Raw genomic sequence first — 27,675 nt, 5'->3', positions numbered from 1 at the left:
GGGTGAGCTCATTGTGAAACCTTGACCCACCTTATCATGTGATTTCTTGAGATCAAATGGCCCAGGATGTGAGTGGGCGTTAAGGTGTCTGGGGAGGGATCTCAAAACTGGATTATAGATGGCAGACAGTTGGTGTTGTAAACCACCGCCTCTGTTCAAAGATAGTCGCTCACAGTGGTCATAAACGGCTTCTTTCACTCCTCTTTCAAACCATCTGTCCTCTCTGTCCAAAATGTGAACATTGGCATCCTCAAAAGAGTGACCTTTGTCCTTAAGATGCAGATGGACTGCTGAGTCTTGTCCTGTGGAGGTGGCTCTTCTATGTTGTGCCATGCGCTTGTGAAGTGGCTGTTTGGTCTCTCCGATGTAGAGGTCTGGACATTCCTCGCTGCACTGTACAGCATACACCACGTTGTTAAGTTTGTGTTTTAAAGTTTTGTCTTTCGGGTGAACCAGTTTTTGTCTGAGCGTGTTGCTGGGTCTGAAATGCACCGGGATGTCATGCTTGGAGAAAACTCTCCTGAGTTTCTCTGATACACCGGCTACACAGGGGATGACAATGTTGTTGCGTCTGTCTTTCTTATCCTCCCTCGCTGGTGTCTGATCTTCTTTTCTGTTCCTCATTGCATACTGATATTCACTGTGAAGCTTTGACAGAAAAACAGTTTAAAACATCAAGTGATTGAATCCATGAATCTAAAAATGTGTGTCTGAGTGAAAGAGACAGACGTGTACAGACTGAACTATCTGTTCAACAATCAGAGTGTTAGAGGAAACTAATATGACACTCTTTAAACTAAACTACACACAGACACACTGAGGAACCACATGAGACTGTAAATCCAGGATAAAGAGGTTCAGTGAATGTGGTGTGGAAGGTGTGGAGGTGGATCAGAGAGTCAGAGGAGACTCTGTAGAAGGACCAGTGCCAGCAGGACAGTCCACACACACTGCTACTCTGTTAGAGACAGAGGAGGAGGAGGAGGAGGAGATGGATATCTTCTGGTTATTGTGCCACACAGAGTAACCAGCATCTCCAGAGCAGAACAGACTCCAGGACTTATTATTCTTTCCAAAGACACAGTCCGTATATTTAACCTGCTTCTGATTCTTCTCAAATATATAAAAATGTTTCCTCGTCCACTCGACCTCCCAGTAACAGTGACCAGTCAGACCATCTCTACACAGCAGCTGTTCACAAACATCAAATCTGTCTGGATGATCAGGATATGACTGAACCTCCTCCACATGTGTCACCTTCCTGTTGTTGTCAGACAGTTGGAGCTTTGTGTTCACTGTGTTTGTGTCGATTGCAGTTATTGATCCATCATCTGTTCATTGATTGACCCTTTGATGATGACTCCTGACATCAGAATGATGAAGATGGTTGAATGTGTGCTGCTTTGTTTTCATGAATCCCATTAAAAACACACTTACACTTCCTCAGACCTGGTCTCAACCATCGGACTCCAGCAGGCTCCACCCTGAAAGGAGGAGGGGGGTCAGAGCAGCACAGTCAGCATGCACACATGGACATTACATGGCTCTCATACACACACTGTTACACACTGATAAAGGAACAGTCCAACATTTTGACACATAAATGTTTCAACTTCAAAAGTGTGGTGCTCCAACAAGATGGACGTATAACAACGAGCTCCTCAAGTCGGTTTGGACAAACTACCTCCTATCAACGTATATAACACTGATACTGTTCCAATCAAAGTATGGTTGGAAGGAGAAAGCTAAGCAGTCAGATGATGACTAAAAAACCGACCGATACACAAGAAATCCCAGAAGTGACCAAGTCCACTGGACACGAGGAAAAAGACGACAGCAGAGAAACCATGCTAGCTGGAGCTAGAACGGATCAAAATGCTCTGTTACAAGCTCTGACAATGCTCCGTACAGAGTTTTAAAAAATTTTAAACGAGAAATCAGACGCGATTTGGACGAATTTAAAAACTATGTCAAGAAAGTTTTGAAAGAAGACTTTTATGGAGTTTAAAGGTGAAGTTATGCAGGAACTCCAGAGTCAAAAAAACAATATAGCAGAGGCACAAACCCACATAGCTGACATGGAGTTGGCCTGCTTGGAGATGAAAGAAACGCTGCTGGCAGTTGTGAAAGAAAACTCGCAGATGAGGGATGAGGTTATTGATCTTGAGAGCTGCTCAAGAAGAACTAATATGAGGATTTACGGGGTGCTGTTGGGAAAAGAAGGAAGATCTGTCACTGAATTTGTTAACGAGCTCTTTAAACGCCACCTGACCCTGCCAGAGGGACTTGAGCTCCGTATTCAGCGGGCACATAGAGCACCGATGCCAAAGTTGCCTGCTGTCTCTTCCCCGAGATCAGTAATTGTTAACTTTCTGGAGTTTCAAGTTAAAGAATTGGTCTTAAGGAAATCATGGCAACAGAAGATTGAGATTAACGGCAAAAGACATTACTTCGATAACAATTACGCAATAGATGTTATGGAGAAGCGTATGGCATATGGGCCCATTAAAGCAGCTCTGAAGGAAAAGGGGATCCGATACCAGACACCCTATACAAAGATGCGGGTGTATTGGGATACCGGTCTGGTGATTTACACCACAGCAGCACGAGACCTGACTCGACGTGGATTCAGGGTGAAAGTGACGACAAAAGTGAACTTTGTAGTGGCTGCAGAGGAGCGATTGAATGCAGCGCTATCATGGAAACGTACCGCCGCCACTTTAGATAGCACAGCTCAACGTGTGAGGGAGAGGCTGTCGGAATTCAGATGAGACACAGACCTACAGAACTGCAATGGATGAAAGGATATAGGCTACGTTGTAGGGTGAATTTAAACATTATTACTATTTTCTTACTTTAAAGGAGATTTACTTTTGTATTGTAGAGTATTAGCCTAATATACCTAACTGAGTCAAACGAGTTATAATGACTCACGACTTAAGTTTAATAGGTCAGTAAAACCGATAAGTGTCTTGTTGTAACCACCAAATGTTGGACAATTCTAGTTTTTGTGGGTTTATTCTCACAGCTAGGGAGGGCCCACACTGTAGTGAGGCACAAACCCCTCCTCCCACCAACAGGGACTATACAGGATGGATAAGTACATTGTTATTTTTTTTGTTATTTGTTATTTTTTGTTTCTGTTTTTTATGTTTGGAGTTGGACTGCAGCTTGAACTCATTAGAAATGATAGATCATAATATTAAACTACTGACGTTGAATATTAATGGTCTAAATAATCCAATGAAGCATCAGGAGGTAATGACCAAATTAAAGAAAGGTAAGTCACAGATTTTTTTTTTTTTTTTACAAGAAACCCATCTGTCTAATCTGGAAAGTGGAAACTTAAGAAGTTTGGATATGCTAATGCATTTTACAGTTCATATCATCATGGATGTAGAAATTTCAGTGAAATTTAAATGTATTAAAAAAAATTTGTGATAAAGAAGGGAGATTTATTATTGTGAGAGGAAAACTGGAAAATGAAATGGTTACACTAGTTAATGTGTACGCCCCACCTAATAGTACAAAACAATTTTTTAAAACATTATTCGATACCATTATTTTACAAACGGATGGAATACTAATATGTGGGGGTGATGTTAATATTGTGATGAACAGTAACTTAGATACAACTAATAAGAATAAGCATACCAACCAGGTTATGAGAACGGTCAAGAGAATATTTAAAGAATACGGGATAGTTGATATATGGAGGGAGTTTCACCCCTCTAAAAAAGACTATACACACTATCCCCCCCCCCCCCCCCCCCACAACAGTTATACTTAAAATCTACTATTTTTCATGAGTAATAATGATTTAAATAGAGTGTGTGAAATTCAACAAGCAGATGTATCTGACCACTGTGCAATTCATCTTATAGTTAATTTGAAAGTCCAGGAGAAAAATACGTTATGGAAGCTAAATGTGGGAATATTAAATAATAAGTCTAACGTGGCGGAACTAAAGAAGGACTTTATAACCTATCCATCCATCCATCCATTCGCTTCCGCTTATCCTTTTCAGGGTCACGGGGGGCGCTGGAGCCTATCCCAGCTGTCATAGGGCGAGAGGCGGGGTACACCCTGGACAGGTCGCCAATCTGTCACAGGGCCAACACACAGGGACAGACAACCATTCACACTCACACCTAGTGGCAGTTTGGATTATTCAATTAACCTATCCCCACAAGGTGCATGTTTTTGGATGGTGGGAGGAAGCCGGAGTACCCAGAGGGAACCCACGCAAACACGGGGAGAACATGCAAACTCCACACAGAAAGACCCCGGCCTGATGGTGGAATTGAACTCAGGACCTTCTTGCTGTGCGACAACAGTGCTAACCACCGTGCCACCGTGCTGCCTCGACTTTATAACCTATTAAAATGAAAAATGATAATGGAGAGGTTACCCCAGTCATTTTATGGGATGCTCTTAAAGCAGTTATAAGGGGAAAATTGGTTGCTAAGACTGCCACGATTAAAAAAAAAAAACAGAGAGGAGGTATACAAAAAAGAGAAGGAGAATCTTTTTTTAATTGAACAACAACACAAGACCACACAAGACCCTTCATTGCGTCCAAAAATTAAAGAAATTATGGATAAAATAGATAAAATATTAGTTACAGAAATAGAAAAGAAGACAAGATTTTTAAAACAATCCTACTATGAAGTGGGAACAAGGGCAAAGAAATTATTGGTAAAACAATTAAAAAAACAGCAAACAGATGGGACAATTCAGAAGATAAGGGATATAGAAACTAATCAAATAATTTATGACCCTAAAGAGATTGGGACTCAGTTTAGGAACTACTATAGAAAATTATACAGTCAACCTCTCTCCGCCGACATTGATCAGATAAAAGCTTTTCTTGAGAAACTGGATTTACCCTCAATTGGGAACAATCAAAATGACCTTCTGACCTCTCCTATTACAAAAACAGAGATAGATAAAGCAATAAATAAATAAATTAAAATCAAGTAAATCTCCCGGCTTGACGGTTTACCATCCGAGTGGTATAAAACCTTTAAAGAACAGCTTATACCACTACTTGAAAAATCATTCAGTTATGTGTGTGGTCTATCTGGTATAATGTTTGGAAGTCTATTAAAATAAAAATAAAATCAGATGTGTGGTCTTTTGGTTGTTTTTGTTTTGTTCAATAAGCAGATGTTGGTGTTTCAGCAATGCAGTAACTTACGTTTAAAAGGCTTGTTAGAAACTATGAAACACATCATACAGACTTGTGGACATTAGAAGACGACTAATAATCATCATGAATAAGACTAAAGGCAGGAAGGTGTCCTTTATAACTAATAATATTAATAACTAATAATATTAATATCATAGTCTGTCTGCAGCTGAGACAATACAAACTCAAACTGTGGGGAGAAGATTATATCACTTCAGTTTAAATTGACCTGGAAGCGCCACATTTTCACAGACTTCTTTATTTACAGCATTTTTTTACGTGCTGTACAGATTATACAGTTAGGTCCATAAATATCTGGACAGAGAGAACTTAGTTTCTGATTTTGGTTCTGTACATACACTAAAATCAATTTTAGGCAAGGCAAGGCAAGTTTATTTGTATAGCACAATTCAACAACAAGGTGATTCAAAGTGCTTTACAGAGACATTAGAAACAAAAACAAATAAAAAGCATGATTTTAAATTGATTAAAACAAGCAAACAAACTAACTAATTAACAAACAAACAAACAAAACAGTATATAAAATCAAAACAGATAAAATCAGAACAGTAGATAAAATCAGTAGTTAGAATGTAAGTTTTGAAATTTAAGCTTAAGTGCGGATGAAACAACTCAGATGTGTTTGAAGTGCAGACTTTCAGCTTTAATTCAGGGGGTTGAACAAAGAGATGCAGAAAAATGTGAGGAACTAAAGCATGTTTAACACAATCCCTTCATTTCAGGGGAAATGTAGAGGAAAAATTAGAAAAATTAAACAACTTAATTAAATTAATTAAATCATAAGATTGTCAGCTGATAACCAGCTTCATGCGACCGCTTATCCTGGTCCCAGTGTTAGGGTCAGTGACTCCAGTTAACAGAAAGATATCCTGGATATACTCGACTGACTTTTTAGACTCAAGATTAATAATCATAATAAAAATTATAGTCTAACATCCAGAAATCTGCACGATGTGTTTCATTATGTCTAACAAGCCTGTTAGCTTTAACTGTACAGTCTTGTTAGACATAACAAGCCTTGTTTCACATACATGACTGAAACACCAACATTATCTCTTTTATTAAAACATGCATATACACGGGTCACACTGCTTATTGAAACCCCCCAAAGATCAGATCTTAATCAGACAGGTTTCTGTTTTTTGTTTTCAAAGTTTAGACTTTGCTTCTATTGGACTTTTTATCAGTAACACATGCTTGCTTTTTGCAGGCACAGTTGAAACTAACATAAATAAATAACTCAAGAGGTGATAGTCAGCAGGGGGTTTACAAGTTGTGTGCCGCGTTGTCGGCGGTATAAGCTCGACCACTTGCAAGGTGAGCTGGCAGACATCACTGAATTCATCAGAGATGATTAGGTTCATTTTGACAAAGTGAGCAGATATTTAACCTCCTAGGACCTGGCGTCCACATATGTGGACATCACATTTTGGGTTGTTTAGACCAAAATACTACATTTTGCTCTACAAGGGCCTGATATCCACTTACGAGGATGTTATACTGCCACTGTGCTATCAACATTTTAGACCAATATCCTCATATGTGGCTCTCATTTTTCTCAGAAACAAAAATTTGGTAAAAAAAAAATCTGGTAATTCTTTGTTTTTACATTCATCAGGTCCCAATCAGCCCAAATATCAAAGAGAAATTAAAAATGAATGCCACGGAGGAGTTCGGGTCTCAGGAGGTTAAAGATGATGCCACTACATTCTTGTCTAGAAAATATTAAAGTGTATTTGGTGACACACAAAAAAGGGTCAAGTTTAAGTATAGTTTGGGTCCACACATGTCCAAACCCTGGTGTGTAGGCCTACTTAGTTTTGAGAAATTGTCACGGGACCGGGGTCTGGGTGACCCCGGTCACTGCCTTGGGTCTCTCCTCCTCCTGGGTTAACAGACTTATTTTTACACATCGACCAGCATCCGGCCAATCCACCACCTTCCATCGTTTATACCGTTATAAAAAAAACCTCATCATAAAAAAAAAATAAATCACCATCAGTATGCCCGATGGCCAGTCCAGCTATGGTCGTGCCATCAGTTAATCCTTCACGTGGCAGCTGTGACACGCGTGCCCAGGGTTGCCGACCCCTGCTCTAAAGCATCTGATTTGGATTCCTGAGATCAAATATATTTTCCTTTGGCTTTGTTTTCTTCCCATTTGTGGCTTTAATGTAGTGTTACATCCTGTTTGTTTGCTTCCATCTGTATACATGTCCAGATTCACTGTTATGTTTCTATTCGTACATTGCTGTGTGATCACTGTTCCCTCTGCTGACTGATGTGACCTTTTGTATCTTACACTGATACTTGTCATATTTGTATCTGCGCCTAAAAGATAAAAAGTTTTCCATGCTAAAACACAGCTCCACCTCCTGCAGTTCTCCCTCTGAACCACTAGATGTCTCTGTTATCTAAATGAAGACGTGCAGCACAGCAACCACAGCAGCGCTCAGATCACACGTGTCCTGTTATTATGTATAAAAGCATGAAACAGGTGAGACAGGTGGGATCAATATTAATGTTGTGGAAATATATGAAAAAGCAACAGAAGAGTGAAAACATTTCGTGTTTCTAGAAAGATCTTTCAGCTCATAGCTGCTCACAGACTGTATTTACAAGTGACAAACTGCAACTCTACAGTACATCTACAGTATATATCAAATATATTCTGTATTCAAATCTATTGAGTGATGTTTGAAAGTCTTTCCAGGTGAGTTTGATCCAGGAGGGTCTGAAGCCAGAGTCAGACAGAGACTGTGCAGAGACTGTAGAAGGACAGCGCAGCAGCAGAGCAGTCCAGATACACTGATGATCCTCTGTCAGATCCAGAGGGACACACAGGGATGATGCTGGACTCTACATTGTGTCTGACAGTGGAGCTGTTCTCAGAGCAGTTCACTCTGCAGCACTGACAGTCATCTGCACTTCTTCTCATTCCTCTGTCAGTCACTGCTGGATGAAGCTCTCCTCTCCACCTCCCAGTAACATGGCCCAGTCAGAGCGTCTCTACACACAAGCTGCTGCTGCTTCAACCTCTCTGGATCATCAGGACACAGCTCCTCCTCTCTCAGCACACACACCGTCCTGTTTACCATCATATCCTCCACCTGCAGAGAGAAGAAGGAAGAGCAGAGGAGATAAACGAGTGTTTCCAGAGACTCTTCATCAGCTGTCAGTCAGTGATGCAGCACATCCAGTATAAAGAGCAGCAGGGACTTCAGTGCTGGGACTGTACTAGGACTCATTGTTGCTTCACTTTTTCTAATCTTTGGATTTTTATTGAAGTTGCTGAAAATGTTTTTCCCTCCTAGTTTGAGTTTGGACTTTCATTCATTAGAAGAACCTTGGTGTGTCCACTCTGAGCTCTGTAGGAACCCCAACAACAAGCCCAACAATCCAGATGGACGGTTCCAGCTGTTAACTGGAGGAATTCCATCCAAACATCTGCTCTCACTAAATTCTTCCTCACCTACAGACTGTGTTCTTCACTGCTTTAAACTTGGAAATGAATGCAGTCATTGGTCTGCGTGCTGCTTTGTTCAGAGAGCTGATTGGTTGTTGACAGTGTTTGATCAGAGCGTGTCAGCCGTTACTATGGTGACCATAAAGGTCAGAAACAGGAAGTGTTTGTGTCCAATCCTGAAGCCTGTCACCATTCTCCTCTCACAGCTTCACTGAGAAGCGGCAGCTTTACAGGAAACACTGGATCTTTGTTTCATACTGACTGTGTTTAGTACAATACTGCTGACAGCACCACCCACTCACTCCATCACTCTACTGACCACAGAGTCTCCAGTCTGTAGTCTGGACTCTGCTGAAGATCAGACAGCTGCTTCACATCTGGATCCTTCAGGTTGTTTCCGTACAGGTGCAGCTCTCTCAGATGGGAGGGGTTGGACTTCAGTGCTGCTGCCAGATAATCACAGCTGATCTTTGACAAACCACAGCTCCTCAATCTGTATAAAGAATGAAAGATGTAAGTTTATTAGACAAAGTGTGAGCTTGAAATCATTCAGTGTTTCATCATCTGTTCAGAGCTGAAGAAGGTTCAGAATGTAGAAGTTTAGAAAATGGAAACTCCAAACAGCTGAAGCCAACAGGAAGCAGCTTCAAACAGGAAACTGTGCAGAGTTTCAGACTATATGTCCTGATGCAGCCAGTTGGATTTTGGAGATTTGAATCTCTGTTCTGTGACTAAGTCCTTGAATCATTTCTTCCAGTTGGTCCAACAAGACAGACTAAGTGTTGGACATGTGTTGTGGCTCCATTAGGGGAGCTTCTAAATGTGATGTGATGGCCCCTCTGGGTCTGTCAGGTCACAGGACTGAAGAGAGCTCAAACTGGGCACACAGCTGTTCCAGTCTGGACCAAAGACTCTATACTGGGACTGAGGGACTGCTTTGACTGCACCCACTGGGACTTTTTAAAGGCTCATGTTCTCACTTAGATCATCGATTTCTACTTACATTTCTTTCTGGGAAAAATTGGGATTACTTTGAAAACAGGAAGTATTTTCCCCAATAAGCAGCCCTGGATTAGTAAATCACTCCAACATGTTCTCAGGCAGAAGAAGCTGTCTTGTTATGAGGGAGAGAAGAAAAAGATTGAGGCACAGAAACTTGTTGAAAGAGAGATAAAGCAGCTAAAATCAGGTGTAAAAGTAAAGCAGAGGATGACCTGAATAAAGGACACTCAAGGCTGGCTTGGAAAGGAATGAAGTCCATGGTGGGGATGCAGAACAAGGAGCAAAGATGAATGTGATGCTGAATCAGCAGAAGACTTGGACTCATTTGATTCCAGCTTTGATATCATTGATTTCAATGAAGAGCTTTGTGATTGTAGCAAAGGGCTGGTAGCTCCCAGCATATGGAAACAAAGGTTAAGTGTCCTATGGCACTCAGTGATGATGGTGCTGTGGCCCCACCACCTCCACCTCTTTGTAAAGGAACTAAGTGTAATCTGAAGCTTCAAATGGAACTAAGACTTCCTCCACTAGGTGGCAGTGTCTGATGAGAAAGTGTTAGTGGAGCTGGCCTGGAGTCAGAAACAGGAAGATGCAGGATTTGGGCTGAAATGGGGAAAAGTGGTTCGCACTAGTGCCTTAAAGCAAGAAGGTTGTAGGTTGAAGCTTGTTGGCCTTTCTGTGGAGGTTGGATGTTCTCCCACAGTCCAATGAAATGCTGCTTAGGTTCATTGGTGCTTCTAAATTGGCTGTAGGTGTGGATGTGAGAGAGTGCTTCTCTGTCTCTCTCTGTTGGCCCTGTGATGGACAGTCGGAAGAAAATTATAGGTTAAAATCATTAGAAACAAAAAATAGAAACACCCAGCCAGAATTTTGGCTGAATTGTTTTGCAGCTTCCCGTTCTCATCCTGTACAAGCAAGCTCCAAGGAAGCTAATCTCTCCATGAAGACACCGAGTGTAGTTCCAGGAGCATGAGCATGAACATCAACAGTGGACAGCAGTCCAAGAGACAATACCAGAGTTCTGAGCAGAGAGGTTCAGCAGCGCTGTGGGCAAACGGCATCAGAAAGAGAAGATCCACCATCTAGATTGGAGATGCGTTTCCAGCAAGCTGCAACTTCACTGTGTGTCAAGGACTTTTGAGAAGACTGTCTGAGTTTGACATTTGCCATGTTTGGAGCGAGATGGCAATGAAAGAGACAGTGGGACAAAGAGATACACGGGACAAAGCTGAAGAAAACTGACTGCCATTGGACTGAAAAGTGGGAGAGAAAGGAGCAGAAGAGGACTGAGGCGGCTGTTTTAGTGTGGGGAATCAAATTGGGTTAAGGATTCCAGGGAGACAGACAACTGCCTGGAAGTGGAGGGTTGACACAGTGTCCAAACCACCACAAAAGGGGGCGGAAGACAAGCACTGAGGTATGCAAGAGTACTGTTAGAACAATGGAACGTGACACCACGCACGCACATAATATGCACCAGTGATAACACAATATCATACATAAAGTGTTACACATTAAAAGAGGGCATTTGTAGAAGGGGTTAACAACACACAGTGTGGTTGCCTATGGTAACCTGAAAGCATTTGGGGTTTAGCTGTGCCTGACTATGACAGTTTTTCATTTAGATGTTTCTGGAACACAATTTGCAGTCAGCAGAGTTTTGTTTCAGAAAAAAAGGGGGAAGGTACATAAAAGGATACATAGAACTAGAAAATGTATTAACCTTACTAACATAAACACACACACACATGTAATGAAGCTCATTAGGATCAAACACAATTTTAAGTAGGTAATACCGTTACCATCATCCTGTCTGGTTTATTGAGTGGGTTGAGAAGTGATACATAGACGACTGAATCAGTATTATTCTGGGGAACATGATAGCAGGGGTGAACAGAGTCCTGCAGCCAGAGTTTAAATGAGTAAAACTAGCAGATTTTTTGTTTTTGTTTTGTTTTGGTTTCTGAAGTATGGGGAAAGTTTTACCATGGCACCAAGTTTTAGATTTGGTATTTTTTCACTTATAAGAGTGACAAGTCCGACTTCCGGTCTGGCGGGTCGTGTGATGGCTGTGTAGGATAGTTGCTCCCGACCTTATTACCTGCTACCCCAATTTATCTAACTCGCAACTTAAAAAGCTTGGATTTATTTCTGTGGGGTTTTTTATGTTTGGAACAAAGATGCCCAGAAAATTTAAGAAAAAGGATGTAAGAGAACGTAGTGAAGTGGAAGAAGATGCTTCGTCGCAAGCTAGCAGTAATATGGAAGAAGACCAGCAATCCGATGCTAACGCTACTGCAAAAGATCACCCAGCTATGATGGACATGATACTAAAAGAATTGCGTGCTTTCAGAAAAGACACAAACGAACAGTTTAATGCCATAAGGGAGAATGTCGACGGCATTGGTATAAGACTCGATGAAGCAGAGGGACGCATAGACGTAGTGGAGACTCGAATTCAGGCTTCGGAGGAGCTGCTAATTGAAATAGCAAATCTTCAGTTGCGATGCGAAACTAAGCTACTGGATTTTGAGGGACGGTCACGCTGCAAGAATCTTAGAATATATGGCGTGAAGGAAGGGGAAGAGGACAAATTCCCATCCGTTGTCAACTTTGTAGAGGTTTTGTTTGAAAAGACAATGTGTCTCTCTCCTCCCACCGCGTTGGGAATCGAAAGAGCACACCGAGCCGGTGCTAAGAAACCCCCGGAAGGAGCCCCTCCACGCTCAATTGTTGTTAAACTCGCAAGCTATCGTATCAAAGAAGACATTATCAAGAAGGCCTGGCAGGCTAGGGGGTTTGACTTTAAGGATTCTAGGATATATGTGGACAATGATTATGCCCCGGAGATACAACGAAGAAGAAAAGAATATGCGGTAGCGAAGAAGGTGCTTAAAGAGAATAACATTCGCTTCCAGACGCCTTTCCCGGCCAAGCTAAGAGTGTACTACAGAGAGGGAATGGCGACGTACAACACGGCGCATGAAGCGACTATTGACATGGTGAAGAGAGGATTATCGGTAGACGTTGTGAAAGACAGGGACACACTTTTGGATCAAATAAAACAGCAGACTTGGCAAACAAGTACGAAGAAGAAATGCGGAAACACGATCCTAAAGCAGGGTTTCAAGGAGCGTCTCCAGGTATTTAGGCACCAAGATGACAGTGGATAACCAGCATGTATGAGACGGAGCATCATATTAGAGGTAAACTCAAGAGTATAGAAATTTAAGATGAACTGAGAATATGAACTTTATTTTGATAAAAATGTTTTGTTATATAATTAGATAATTCTATAAAGAGGGCATATAAAAGTACATTAAAGCCGGGTCATTTATATGCATAGTAAGCTGGACCCTACAGACCACTGGGCTTCCGGCCTGTGTGCCGAAGAGGGCACTCTTCCACAAGTGGACAGAAGAGTTTCTCCCTCACCAATTACAGCTAATATAGCGTTTATGTTTTTGGAAGTCAACATGATTGTATGTTTTTGTTGTACAATATTTTTTTCTATAATGTTTTTTTTTTTTTGTTGTTTTTTTTCTCATCGGGGTGTACTTTTCGATTTTTGGCTATGTGCAGAGATTAAAATCATATAAGGTCGTATAACAATGCCTTGTAAGGTAACTAAAGTAGTGTCATTTAATGTAAATGGTTTGGGGAGTCATATTAAAAGAAGTAAAATTATGTCAAAAATAAAAAGAGAAGGAATAGAAGTTGCCTTTCTACAGGAATCTCATCTACCGAAGTTTGAGCATGAAAAACTAAAGAAATGGAAATTTAACCAGTATTCTTCTTCCTGTCCTCAGAGTTCAAAAAGGGGTGTGGTAATTTTAATTTCGAGTGCATTCAAGAAATCGGTGATAAGGAGGGGAGGTTTGTGTTAGTTAAGGGGTATCTGGAGGGTACACTGACTACTCTTATAAATGTACAGTGGGGCAAAAAAGTATTTAGTCAGCCACCGATTGTGCAAGTTCCCCCACTTAAAATGATGACAGATGTCAGTAATTTGCACCAGAGGTACACTTCAACTGTGAGAGACAGAATGTGGAAAAAAAAATCCATGAATTCACATGGTAGGATTTGTAAAGAATTTATTCGTAAATCAGGGTGGAAAATAAGTATTTGGTCACCTCAAACAAGGAAAATCTCTGGCTCTCACAGACCTGTAACGTCTTCTGTAAGAAGCTTTTCTGTCCCCCACTCGTTACCTGTATGAATGGCACCTGTTTGAATTCATCATCTGTATAAAAGACACCTGTCCACAGCCTCAAACAGTCAGACTCCAAACTCCGCCATGGCCAAGACCAAAGAGCTTTCGAAGGACACCAAGAAAAGTATTGTAGACCTGCACCAGACTGGGAAGAGTGAATCTACAATAGGCAAGCAGCTTGGTGTGAAAAAATCAACTGTGGGAGCAATCATCAGAAAATGGAAGACATACAAGACCACTGATAATCTCCCTCGATCTGGGGCTCCACGCAAGATCTCATCCCGTGGGGTCAAAATGATCATGAGAACGGTGAGCAAAGATCCCAGAACCACACGGGGGGACCTGGTGAATGACCTGCAGAGAGCTGGGACCAAAGTAACAAAGGTCACCATCAGTAACACACTACAACGGCAGGGAATCAAATCCCGCAGTGCCAGACGTGTTCCGCTGCTGAAGCCAGTGCATGTCCAGGCCCGTCTGAAGTTTGCCAGAGAGCACATGGATGATACAGCAGAGGATTGGGAGAATGTCATGTGGTCAGATGAAACCAAAGTAGAACTTTTTGGTATAAACTCAACTCGTCGTGTTTGGAGGAAGAAGAATACTGAGTTGCATCCCAAGAACACCATACCTACTGTGAAGCATGGGGGTGGAAACATCATGCTATGGGGCTGTTTTTCTGCCAAGGGGACAGGACGACTGATCCGTGTTAAGGACAGAATGAATGGGGCCATGTATCGTGAGATTTTGAGCCAAAACCTCCTTCCATCAGTGAGAACTTTGAAGATGAAACGAGGCTGGGTCTTCCAACATGACAATGATCCAAAACACACCGCCCGGGCAACAAAGGAGTGGCTCCGTAAGAAGCATTTGAAAGTCCTGGAGTGGCCTAGCCAGTCTCCAGACCTCAACCCCATAGAAAATCTGTGGCGGGAGTTGAAAGTCCGTGTTGCTCGGCGACAGCCCCAAAACATCACTGCTCTCGAGAAGATCTGCATGGAGGAATGAGCCAAAATACCAGCTACTGTGTGTGCAAACCTGGTAAAGACCTATAGTAAACGTTTGACCTCTGTTATTGCCAACAAAGGTTATGTTACAAAGTATTGAGTTGTATTTTTGTTATTGACCAAATACTTATTTTCCACCCTGATTTACGAATAAATTCTTTACAAATCCTACCATGTGGATTCATGGATTTTTTTTTCACATTCTGTCTCTCACAGTTGAAGTGTACCTCTGGTGCAAATTACTGACCTCTGTCATCATTTTAAGTGGGGGAACTTGCACAATCGGTGGCTGACTAAATACTTTTTTGCCCCACTGTATATGCTCCCCCAGGATCAGAGTTAAAAAATTTTTAAACAGGTTTTTGAAATGATTGTGGTAGAGGCACAGGGTACTCTCATTTTGGGAGGAGATTGGAATGTCCGACTCAATCCGTCCATGGACTCATCAAACCCACACGCACCGGGATTAAATAAAATAACCAAAAATATTATATTAATTTTAAAGGGTTTAGGGCTTATAGATGTATGGAGAGAATTAAACCCCATCAAGAAGGACTATACCTTTTTTTCTCACCCACATTCATTTTATTCTAGATTGGATTATTTCTTTATGTGTCAAAAAGACTTTAACAGTGTGGTCAATTGCAGGATAGGAGTGATGGATTTATCGGATCATGCCCCACTGTAACTGGAAGTAGTGCTTGGACACGAAAGAAGAGTTACATCTTGGAGATTAAATACAAGTACTCTATGTTCGTTGAAAGAGCAAATTAGCCAAGATATAATAGATTATGTAGCGGAAAATGACAATGAAGAAGTCTCTCCGAGTATTTTATGGGATGCCCTAAAAGCGGTTATACGAGGAAAACTTATAGGCTACAGTACTAACTTAAAAAAGAAGAGAAATGAGCATTTAAGAAAACTCCAGGCGCAACTACAACATCTTGAAGATGCCCATAAAATAGGCGCAGATATAAATTTGAAATTAGAAATACAAAAGAAGAAAAATGAAATTGATGAAAAATTTTTCAAGTGAAATACAAAAAAATATGGCTTTTTTTACAACAAAGATACTATGAGGTAGGAGGCAAATCTGCAAAATTACTGGCCTATAAATTAAAAAAACAACAATCAGAAAATATAATACATAAAATAAAGGATCCTCAAACAAATAACATTGTGTATAAATTGGAAGACATTCAGTTAGCTTTTCTAAAATTTTACAAAGAACTATACACACAACCTAGAGTGGATGTTAAAGGTATGATATCTTTCTTGGACTCACTTTGCTTAAGAAAGCTGAATGAAAAACAGAATATAACCTTAATCAAGGACATATCTGAAATTGAAATTAAAAAAGCTATTTCAAAATTAAAACCTAATAAATCCCCAGGCCTGGATGGATTCCCATCAGATTGGTATAAGGAAATGAAAGAGTTATTGATTCCCCTGATGATAACATCATTCAATTATATTTTAAAGACGGGAGTAATCCCCCCATCTTGGAATGAGGCTTCTATTTCCTTAATAGCTAAAGAAGGAAAGGACAGGCTTCATTGTGGAAATTACCGCCCTATTAGTGTTCTTAACCAGGACTATAAGATATTCACATACATCCTTGCCAAAAGAATTGAAAATATTCTTGTTCAGATAATTAGCTTGGATCAGACTGGTTTTATTAAGCAGAGACAAACGCAAGATAATGTTTGCCGAACATTACATGTTATTGATTATGTTGGAAAAAATAAAATTCAGATGGTCCTTATGAGCTTAGATGCTGAAAAGGCCTTCGATCGGGTTAATTGGGATTTTCTATATAAAGTCATGGGCAAGTTTGGATTTCATCAATCGTTTATCAGGATTATTCAAGCACTATATAAATCACCAAGGGCAAGAATTAAAGTTAACGGGGCGCTTTCTAATGTTTTTAATTTACAGAGAGGGACACGTCAGGGTTGCCCTTTAAGTCCCTCACTCTTTGCTCTTTTCATAGAGGCCCTGAGTCAAAGTGTTATACAAAGCAATAATATTACTGGAGTCAAGATCATGGGTCGAGAGCATAAGATTTCCTGATGAAATTTGATTTACTTGACAAATCCAAACATTACTTTCCCCGAGCTGTTATCACTTCTGGAGACCTTCAGCTCACTATCAGGTTATAAACTAAATATATCGAAGACTCAGACATTAACTTTTAATTATAAGCCAAATCAGGAAATTAAGTCTAAAGTCAACTTGAACTGGGAGTCGGAGCAGATGAAGTATCTTGGAGTAAATATTACTAAAGATCTCTCTAAGATATATAATGCAAATTTTAATCCTTTGTGTTATAAAATACATGAGGATATTAAAAGATGGAACTTATTACCATTTTTAAATTTTGAATCACGTATTGATACAGTTAAAATGAACATCTTGCCCAGGATGCTTTATCTGTTCCAAACACTCCCAGTTGAAATAACTGATAAACAATTTCAGGAATGGGACAAAATAATCTCTAGGTTCATATGGCAGGGGAAAAAACCACGGATTAAGTACCAAACTATCCAGTTGGCTAAAGACAAAGGGGGGTTGGGGTTCCCATGTTTGAAAGATTATTATATTTCAGCTCAATTGAGGATATTAGTGTGTTGGTGTAATGTAGACTACCAAGCGAGATGGTAGCAGTGTGCTTTTCAGTGGAGAATTTCTAGTTCTAATATATGGAGATGTTTTGGTTGGAAGAGTCTCTGTGGGTTTTTTATTACTCCTGCACAAAGTAAACATTATTCTAATCACTCTAGCTGCTGGAGAAACTGTGGGGCCCAAGGAATAAAACACTTCCACCTGTTTTGGTCTTGCCCATTGATCAACACGTTTTGGGCATCGATTCATTCTGAGTTACAGATCATTTTTAGTATGCAACTTCCCTTTAATTGGGATGAACTTTTGTTTGGATATTTATACTCAGTGAATGTAGATAAAACGTCCAAGCTGTTGTATGGTATTCTGAGTCTGGCTGCCCGTAAGACTATTACCAAGAAATGGCTTAGTGTGAAAATTCCATCACTAAATGACTGGTATGAGATTTCATATTTAAAATGAAAGAATTACCTTCATTAATAGACTCCAATATGACATATTTAGTGATATTTGGGTTAAATGGAAACATTACATTTTGTCAAGGAGACCCGATTTTGTTTGAATCTCTGTAATTATGTATGCCATATTTCTGAATTGTTATGTGTAAATATGTATATGTTAGTATGTATGAGGGTATAGGCGAATACATATGTATGTAGGTATGTGTATGTATGTCTAAGTATATGGGTGTGTAAGTGTATGTAAGTGTGTGTGTATAGACACACTAGATGGTACACCCGTTTGTTTATTTTTGATTATTTGTTTATTTTGGTTTATTTGTGTTCTTATAGGTTGTTTATTAAAAAATAAAATTAAAAAAAAAAAGAGTGACAAGTCCTAAGACTGGGCTTCTGTATTTTTATTTACTTTTGTTTTACAGTTTTATCTTTTATTTTTCATCTTATTTTTATTTTTTGAACAGTGCACTGATTTTTGTTTGTGAATTTCTTTTCTTTAAGCAGATCTGCACGTCGGGAATTAAAAGCACTACACATTGTCGAGAAAATTGTTGCAAGTGAGTTTCTCCACATTAAAATGGGCTCAGGAGAAAGCCACTTATTTGGGACAATTAGAAAATGAGAGTCCCGGCCTAAAAAGGATTCAGCGAGGTAATCCGATCTAAAGTTCTTTTCTTTCTTTTTGAAATGACGTCATTTTGCTGAGAGTGGAAATCAAATGCGATGATGGGTTCCACTATCAGCAAAGAAAGAAAGAATGGATGGATGAATGAATGAATGAATGAATGAATGGAAATAAAAACAAACTGCCTGACTGGTAAACGCTGACAAAAGCTGACAAGACTGGACCACGACTCAAGGTTAACCTCCACCTAGACAGGACGAAAGGGTGGATGAATTTGTGTGTTTCTTTTACAGAAGCAGGAAGATGACAGCGACATCCTAGGTTGCGTGAGCTTTGGCCGTACCGATTTAACTTTTAAATGCCACTTTCTGTGTTTGTGAATCTACCAGGGGTGTTATTCATGGGTTTGTGTTGCTCACAGAGATTACTGTGAGAAAGTGTGTATACACCTGCGCAGCGTTAACATTTGCATTTTCTTCTCTACAGCATTACAGTTCTTAATGTGCTTTGAATATGTGATTTATAACAGAACAAGTAGTTAATTTTTTTCTAATAATGTTTTTCTACTACAGGATTTCTGGGCTTATGTGTGAAGAAACTGTGTTTATAGGTTATGAGTTGGTGATGCTATTACACGGTGTTCTTGGGAAAATGTTGAATACTACAGGGAAGTGAATATAGTGTGAGACACATCCTGTGTTGAAAACAGTGTCACTCTTTTTACAGGAGGTCTTTTTATAGCACCTCTGGAATGTGGATGGCCGATGCCTGACCACCGGGACGGTCATGTATGTGCATGTGCATGTAGAGGATTCAGCAGAGACGGACAAGTGACATGTGAAAACAAATAAGTGATGCAGTGTTTATGGAACAGTTCAATATGGAGCTCATAGTGATAAAACGAGTGGAGTGACATTGCTTAAGGAAAGTCACTGATTAAATTGTGGAATAAATTGGGATGATTCATGATTTGGGACAAATTATGGCAATAATAGTGATTTAATGATTTGAGAAAACCTGAACATGATACTTGTCTGTTATGCTGAATACTTTATTATTCTCATGATCTATAGTTGGTTGTAAATAAGAAGTTTGATTTAACAGATTTGTTTTCCAGGATACAGGCTCCAGGTGGAGCTGGGAGTTAAACAGGCTTAACATGTAACTGCTGACTAATGTTTTTACACAGGGTTACAGGTTGGCGGGAGATTGTTTTAGAGAGAATGTGCAACATTCTTGTACAGGTCTCAGTAGGGAGTTGACACACGGTGGAAGCCATGTGCAAGAGGAGGGTCATTTTTAATTTGTAGGTGTCGTGAGGTGCCATGACGAGAAGTGAGCGAGGAAGGGCGCCTACAGGATGGAAGCGGAGGCCAGGATAGAGGCTAGAGGAGGATTAGTGATCATGTTAAGGAACAGCAGACATAGCACAGAGAGTTGTGCTACTGAGCTTCCAGGAGATTGAGAGGAGACTTCCCACAGCGAAGTTTTAAATAAAATGAGAGATTCATCGTTGACATTGAGGAAGAAAACTAAGGTGTACGACGTGCTCTGCCTTAAATCTTCAGCAGCTTTGGAACATGAGAACCTGAGGGATGAAGGGAGCATGCCAAGCGCCAGAAGTGACGGCTCGTACCACAACAGCGGTCCAGTTGAAGGGGACAGGCGAGACCTGGTTCCATTGGTCTCAATGTGCCATAGCGGATGAGAGCTTGGTGGAGACAAGCTCATCTCCAAATAACACGGGTGGCAAAACAGAGGCAGAATAAACCCTCTGACCCGTGCAACGACTAACCAGTAGTCTACCTGGGAGGTCGAACTAAGAAGAGGAGGATCGCAGAGCATCACTTCACTCAAAGAGGAGGTGGCTGAGTGGCCCGAGGAGTGAGACAATTGAGGAGTGTTGGCCTTTTTCAAAGGCCAAAGAGGAGGTGTCGAGATGAGAATATTATTTTACTGTTACTGTTCATAACCATTATTATTACTGTTGCATCACTTATGATTTATCATTATAATTTCATTAGAGCATTTATTGAAACTGTTGATGTTACATTAAAGTCTGTATTTCAGGTGTGAGCATAATCACATAATAATCTTTCATTGCAGGTGCAACTGTAATCATCTTACATGAATGAATGAGTGGACAGAAGTGGACAGAGATCATCTGAAGCACTTCAAAGGCTTTAAATCAGCACATTTCTCTTTATTCTTTATCAACTCTGTTAGTTTCTCTCAGTTTTCTGTGGAATGAAGCTAACAGCAGGCTAATAAGAAGCTTCAGACCATTAATTAACTTGACCGAGCTTCAACTCTTTAATGAGCACAAAAATGCAATATGTGTATAAGCTTTCTAATGCAGCTTTGATCTTCACAGTCTGCTTCATGAAACTCATTCTAACCCTGAATGTCAGAGTGTTCCTCCTTCTCTTTCCCATCATTCATGCTGGCAGTGGAGGAGATTTGGATGTTGGACTGTGTTTTGGATGATGTGTGTATGTTTGTGTTGGACTGCTGTCTGTAAAGCAAACGCACATTTTGCTTTGGATTTCAGTGTCAGACAGACTTTAAGGTGGAATGAAGAGTTTGAGAGTTTCACAGTGAATTTTCCACTGGAGGATTTTTCTTCTTCTTTGAAGGTTTGAAATGTGAACATTGTTCTACTGCAGTCAATGGACTAAACCAGAGAAGAAGAAAACAGACTTTACCATGAAGATCCTCAGTGTGGATCAGTATAATAGCAGCCTGATGTCTGCAGTTTAGTGTCAGCACAACTTTCACATCATATTCATCTCAGCACAACTAAAACATGCTGACTGACCTCAGAGTTTCAAGTCCACATCCTGGACTCTCCAGGAAACCACACAGATGCTTCACTCCTGAATCCTGCAGCTTGTAGTTGCAGCTCAGGTCCAGCTCTCTCAGATGGGAGGGGTTGGACTTCAGTGCTGCTGCCAGATAATCACAGCTGATCTCTGACAAACCACAGAACTCCAATCTGTATAAAGAATGAAAGATGTAAGTTTATTAGACAAAGTGTGAGCTTGAAATTATTCAGTGTTTCATCATCTGTTCAGAGCTGAAGAAGGTTCAGAATGTAGAAGTTTAGAAAATGGAAACTCCAAACAGCTGAAGCCAACAGGAAGCAGCTTCAAACAAACACAACAAGAGAAAAAACTCGGAATGTTTCACATTAAAGTCGTACATTTCTCATAAAAACAGGACAAAGACTTGAAAAAGTCGTGTTTTTCCTTCCAGGAACCACAAGGCTTCACTTTTAAAGGTGAAGTGTGAAAGAAATGGACATATTTGAAGTCCAACACCTTTTTCCAGTCACATTATTAAAGCAGACAAACTACAAGCTCATTTTCATTCCAACAAGTCATCTTCTGACCTGGACTAACAACACTGGTCTCTATGTGCAGCTGGCTGTGAGACCAGTGCTCAGGGAGCGTCTACAAAGTGCAACACTGAAAGAACATCACACACTCATTTGCTTCCAGCACTTTCACACAAGCATCTACTGTCATTATTGTCACCAAACTCTGTGGATCCTTTATTGCAAATTCAAATGGGATCAAATGGTCAGACAAAAGAGGGTTATGAGGAAATATGATGAAATGTTGTGTATTAGCAGCAAGTTATTGAATCATTTTCCTCAGAAACCAAACAAAATGATTGACAAACATGTTTTTACAAACTCAGTGTTGGACTTGGATCAGCAGGATAAGCTGATGTTTAAAGGCATTTGAGTCTCGCTGTATGAGAGTCCAGTTATTACTCAATATTTATGGATGATGTTCTTTCTGTGTTGCACTTTGTAGACGCTCCCTGAGCCTCACAGCCAGCTGCACATGGACCAGCTGACATTACCCAGCATTAGAGGCGGCTGTAAAAAAATGGATTTTCCTATTTAAATGGTTTTAATTTGAATAAAGCGATGTTGATTCATTCAATCCTGAATCGATTTTTAATATAAATGTATTTTGCCAGAATCTCAGGTTAAAGCTCCCAAAAGTATTTCAACAACAAGCAAACAGATAAAACAGTAAATGAGAGCAGCTAAACACACAAAGATGGAAACACAGAGCGTGGATCGTTCACTCGACGGCACGTACACGGACACGCCGTCGGGGCTGAAAGTGGACAGCTCACAGATCCTGAAGCTGCAGGTTTCATCTGTCTCCAACCAAAACTGAGTGAACCAGCAGCAGAAGAAGATCCAAACTACGCTTTACGTTTGATGAACATCGTCATGAATTCTCTCTGACTTTGACATTTACTTCCTGCACAGCTCTCTCTCTCTCAGTGTACTTCAAGAACAGTTTACCTTCAAAAATCTGTTTCCTGCATTATTCACTGCTTATTACGCACCAGTCTGCTGTTGTGTTCACTGCTGTCGGCCTCCCAAAACAAAGCCTCATTTCTGCTGTTCAATACTGAAGAAATTGAAACCTTTTAAAATGATGACAGATTACAAACTCTCAGCTGTGTCTGTAATCAAACCTCTGTAACTTTGCTTCACTTCAGCAGCATCAGCTCATGTTCACATGTTGATTCATGGTTTGCTTCAGTTTTTGATGGACTGCAGAATATTTTGAAGGTTATCTGCTATAAAAAGCCAGAACAGGAAAATCTGCTTCATGTGTTTCTGTTTGATCCTCAGTGACTTTGACACAAAGGCCTCTGCTGTGATGATCACACCTCTGATCAAGTCTCACAGTGTCAGCTTTGTTTTTATACATATGGATATGTGCTGATAAATGATCAGAGTTATAATATTTCCCACTGTCTGCTGTGTGCCGTGACCTTTGACCTGCTAAAGACAGTCAGCTGTGGATTATTCATTGTTGTGTCTGATACTTAGAACTGTGAGGAAGAACACTACACAGTTCATCAGGGTCCCCTCTCTCTGAATCAGGAAAGGTGGGCAGGCCGCGTGTGGGCCGCGGGCCATACGTTGAGTCTCACTGTTTGAAATGTGAACATTGTTCTGCTGCAGTCAATGGACTAAACCAGAGAAGAAAACAGACTTTACCATGAAGATCCTCAGTGTGGATCAGTATAATATCAGCCTGATGTCTGCAGTTTAGTGTCAGCACAACTTTCACATCATATTCATCTCAGCACAACTAAAACATGCTGACTGACCTCAGAGTTTCAAGTCCACATCCTGGACTCTCCAGGAAACCACACAGATGCTTCACTCCTGAATCCTGCAGGTTGTTGTTGTAGCTCAGGTCCAGCTCTCTCAGATGGGAGGGGTTGGACTTCAGTGCTGCTGCCAGATAATCACAGCTGATCTTTGACAAACCACAGTCCATCAATCTGTATAAAGAATGAAAGATGTAAGTTTATTAGACAAAGTGCTTGAAATCATTCAGTGTTTCATCATCTGTTCAGAGCTGAAGAAGGTTCAGAATGTAGAAGTTTAGAAAATGGAAACTCCAAACAGCTGAAGCCAACAGGAAGCAGCTTCAAACAAACACAACAAGAGAAAAAACTCTGAACGTTTCACATTAAAGTCGTACATTTCTCATAAAAACAGGACAAAGACTTGAAAAAGTCGTGTTTTTCCTTCCAGGAACCACAAGGCTTCACTTTTAAAGGTGAAGTGTGAAAGAAATGGACATATTTGAAGTCCAACACCTTTTTCCAGTCACATTATTAAAGCAGACAAACTACAAGCTCATTTTCATTCCAACAAGTCATCTTCTGACCTGGACTAACAACACTGGTCTCTATGTGCAGCTGGCTGTGAGACCAGTGCTCAGGGAGCGTCTACAAAGTGCAACACTGAAAGAACATCACACACTCATTTGCTTCCAGCACTTTCACACAAACATCTACTGTCATTATTGTCACCAAACTCTGTGGATCCTTTATTGCAAATTCAAATGGGATCAAATGGTCAGACAAAAGAGGGTTATGAGGAAATATGATGAAATGTTGTGTATTAGCAGCAAGTTATTGAATCATTTTCCTCAGAAACCAAACAAAATGATTGACAAACATGTTTTTACAAACTCAGTGTTGGACTTGGATCAGCAGGATAAGCTGATGTTTAAAGGCATTTGAGTCTCGCTGTATGAGAGTCCAGTTATTACTCAATATTTATGGATGATGTTCTTTCTGTGTTGCACTTTGTAGACGCTCCCTGAGCCTCACAGCCAGCTGCACATGGACCAGCTGACATTACCCAGCATTAGAGGTGGCTGTAAAAAAGAATGGATTTTCCTATTTAAATGGTTTTAATTTGAATAAAGCGATGTTGATTCATTCAATCCTGAATCGATTTTTAATATAAATGTATTTTGCCAGAATCTCAGGTTAAAGCTCCCAAAAGTATTTCAACAACAAGCAAACAGATAAAACAGTAAATGAGAGCAGCTAAACACACAAAGATGGAAACACAGAGTGTGGATCGTTCACTCGACGGCACGTACACGGACACGCCGTCGGGGCTGAAAGTGGACAGCTCACAGATCCTGAAGCTGCAGGTTTCATCTGTCTCCAACCAAAACTGACTGAACCAGCAGCAGAAGAAGATCCAAACTACGCTTTACGTTTGATGAACATCGTCATGAATTCTCTCTGACTTTGACGTTTACTTCCTGCACAGCTCTCTCTCTCTCAGTGTACTTCAAGAACAGTTTACCTTCAAAAATCTGTTTCCTGCATTATTCACTGCTTATTACGCACCAGTCTGCTGTTGTGTTCACTGCTGTCGGCCTCCCAAAACAAAGCCTCATTTCTGCTGTTCAATACTGAAGAAATGTAAACCTTTTAAAATGATGACAGATTACAAACTCTCAGCTGTGTCTGTAATCAAACCTCTGTAACTTTGCTTCACTTCAGCAGCATCAGCTCATGTTCACATGTTGATTCATGGTTTGCTTCAGTTTTTGATGGACTGCAGAATATTTTGAAGGTTATCTGCTATAAAAAGCCAGAACAGGAAAATCTGCTTCATGTGTTTCTGTTTGATCCTCAGTGACTTTGACACAAAGGCCTCTGCTGTGATGATCACACCTCTGATCAAGTCTCACAGTGTCAGCTTTGTTTTTATACATATGGATATGTGCTGATAAATGATCAGAGTTATAATATTTCCCACTGTCTGCTGTGTGCCGTGACCTTTGACCTGCTAAAGACAGTCAGCTGTGGATTATTCATTGTTGTGTCTGATACTTAGAACTGTGAGGAAGAACACTACACAGTTAATCAGGGTCCCCTCTCTCTGAATCAGGAAAGGTGGGCAGGCCGCGTGTGGGCCGCGGGCCATACGTTGAGTCTCACTGTTTGAAATGTGAACATTGTTCTGCTGCAGTCAATGGACTAAACCAGAGAAGAAGAAAACAGACTTTACCATGAAGATCCTCAGTGTGGATCAGTATAATATCAGCCTGATGTCTGCAGTTTAGTGTCAGCACAACTTTCACATCATATTCATCTCAGCACAACTAAAACATGCTGACTGACCCCAGAGTTTCAAGTCCACATCCTGGACTCTCCAGGAAACCACACAGATGCTTCACTCCTGAATCCTGCAGCTTGTAGTTGTCACTCAGGTCCAGCTGTCTCAGATGGGAGGGGTTGGACTTCAGTGCTGCTGCCAGATAATCACAGCTGATCTCTGACAAACCACAGTAACTCAATCTGTATAAAGAATGAAAGATGTAAGTTTATTAGACAAAGTGTGAGCTTGAAATCATTCAGTGTTTCATCATCTGTTCAGAGCTGAAGAAGGTTCAGAATGTAGAAGTTTAGAAAATGGAAACTCCAAACAGCTGAAGCCAACAGGAAGCAGCTTCAAACAAACACAATAAGAGAAAAAACTCTGAATGTTTCACATTAAAGTCGTACATTTCTCATAAAAACAGGACAAAGACTTGAAAAAGTCGTGTTTTTCCTTCCAGGAACCACAAGGCTTCACTTTTAAAGGTGAAGTGTGAAAGAAATGGACATATTTGAAGTCCAACACCTTTTTCCAGTCACATTATTAAAGCAGACAAACTACAAGCTCATTTTCATTCCAACAAGTCATCTTCTGACCTGGACTAACAACACTGGTCTCTATGTGCAGCTGGCTGTGAGACCAGTGCTCAGGGAGCGTCTACAAAGTGCAACACTGAAAGAACATCACACACTCATTTGCTCCCAGCACTTTCACACAAACATCTACTGTCATTATTGTCACCAAACTCTGTGGATCCTTTATTGCAAATTCAAATGGGATCAAATGGTCAGACAAAAGAGGGTTATGAGGAAATATGATGAAATGTTGTGTATTAGCAGCAAGTTATTGAATCATTTTCCTCAGAAACCAAACAAAATGATTGACAAACATGTTTTTACAAACTCAGTGTTGGACTTGGATCAGCAGGATAAGCTGATGTTTAAAGGCATTTGAGTCTCGCTGTATGAGAGTCCAGTTATTACTCAATATTTATGGATGATGTTCTTTCTGTGTTGCACTTTGTAGACGCTCCCTGAGCCTCACAGCCAGCTGCACATGGACCAGCTGACATTACCCAGCATTAGAGGCGGCTGTAAAAAAATGGATTTTCCTATTTAAATGGTTTTAATTTGAATAAAGCGATGTTGATTCATTCAATCCTGAATCGATTTTTAATATAAATGTATTTTGCCAGAATCTCAGGTTAAAGCTCCCAAAAGTATTTCAACAACAAGCAAACAGATAAAACAGTAAATGAGAGCAGCTAAACACACAAAGATGGAAACACAGAGCGTGGATCGTTCACTCGACGGCACGTACACGGACACGCCGTCGGGGCTGAAAGTGGACAGCTCACAGATCCTGAAGCTGCAGGTTTCATCTGTCTCCAACCAAAACTGACTGAACCAGCAGCAGAAGAAGATCCAAACTACGCTTTACGTTTGATGAACATCGTCATGAATTCTCTCTGACTTTGACGTTTACTTCCTGCACAGCTCTCTCTCTCTCAGTGTACTTCAAGAACAGTTTACCTTCAAAAATCTGTTTCCTGCATTATTCACTGCTTATTACGCACCAGTCTGCTGTTGTGTTCACTGCTGTCGGCCTCTGAAA

The 27,675-nt window shown here is 40.5% G+C and overlaps 1 protein-coding gene across 1 annotated transcript in view; it reads right to left on the bottom strand.

Moving 5' to 3' along the window:
• Positions 1-26,188, bottom strand: part of LOC146581125 (ribonuclease inhibitor-like) — a gene marked incomplete at its 5' end in the record, with an annotated part of 128,609 nt that extends 102,421 nt beyond the window's left edge. The window contains one exon of the mRNA XM_085268088.1: positions 26,085-26,188. Within this exon, the coding sequence (XP_085124214.1) occupies positions 26,085-26,188 (104 nt within the window). The remainder of the gene's footprint in view (positions 1-26,084) is intronic.
• Between the last annotated feature and the right edge of the window lie 1,487 nt (positions 26,189-27,675).

This window comes from Mchenga conophoros, linkage group LG3, assembly GCF_057382185.1.
Source record: "Mchenga conophoros isolate Kocher_MC1m ecotype Shallow Benthic linkage group LG3, M_conophoros_male_GT1.1, whole genome shotgun sequence".
NCBI classification, from domain to species: domain Eukaryota; kingdom Metazoa; phylum Chordata; class Actinopteri; order Cichliformes; family Cichlidae; genus Mchenga; species Mchenga conophoros.
This window is presented reverse-complemented; position numbering and strand designations above follow the sequence as displayed.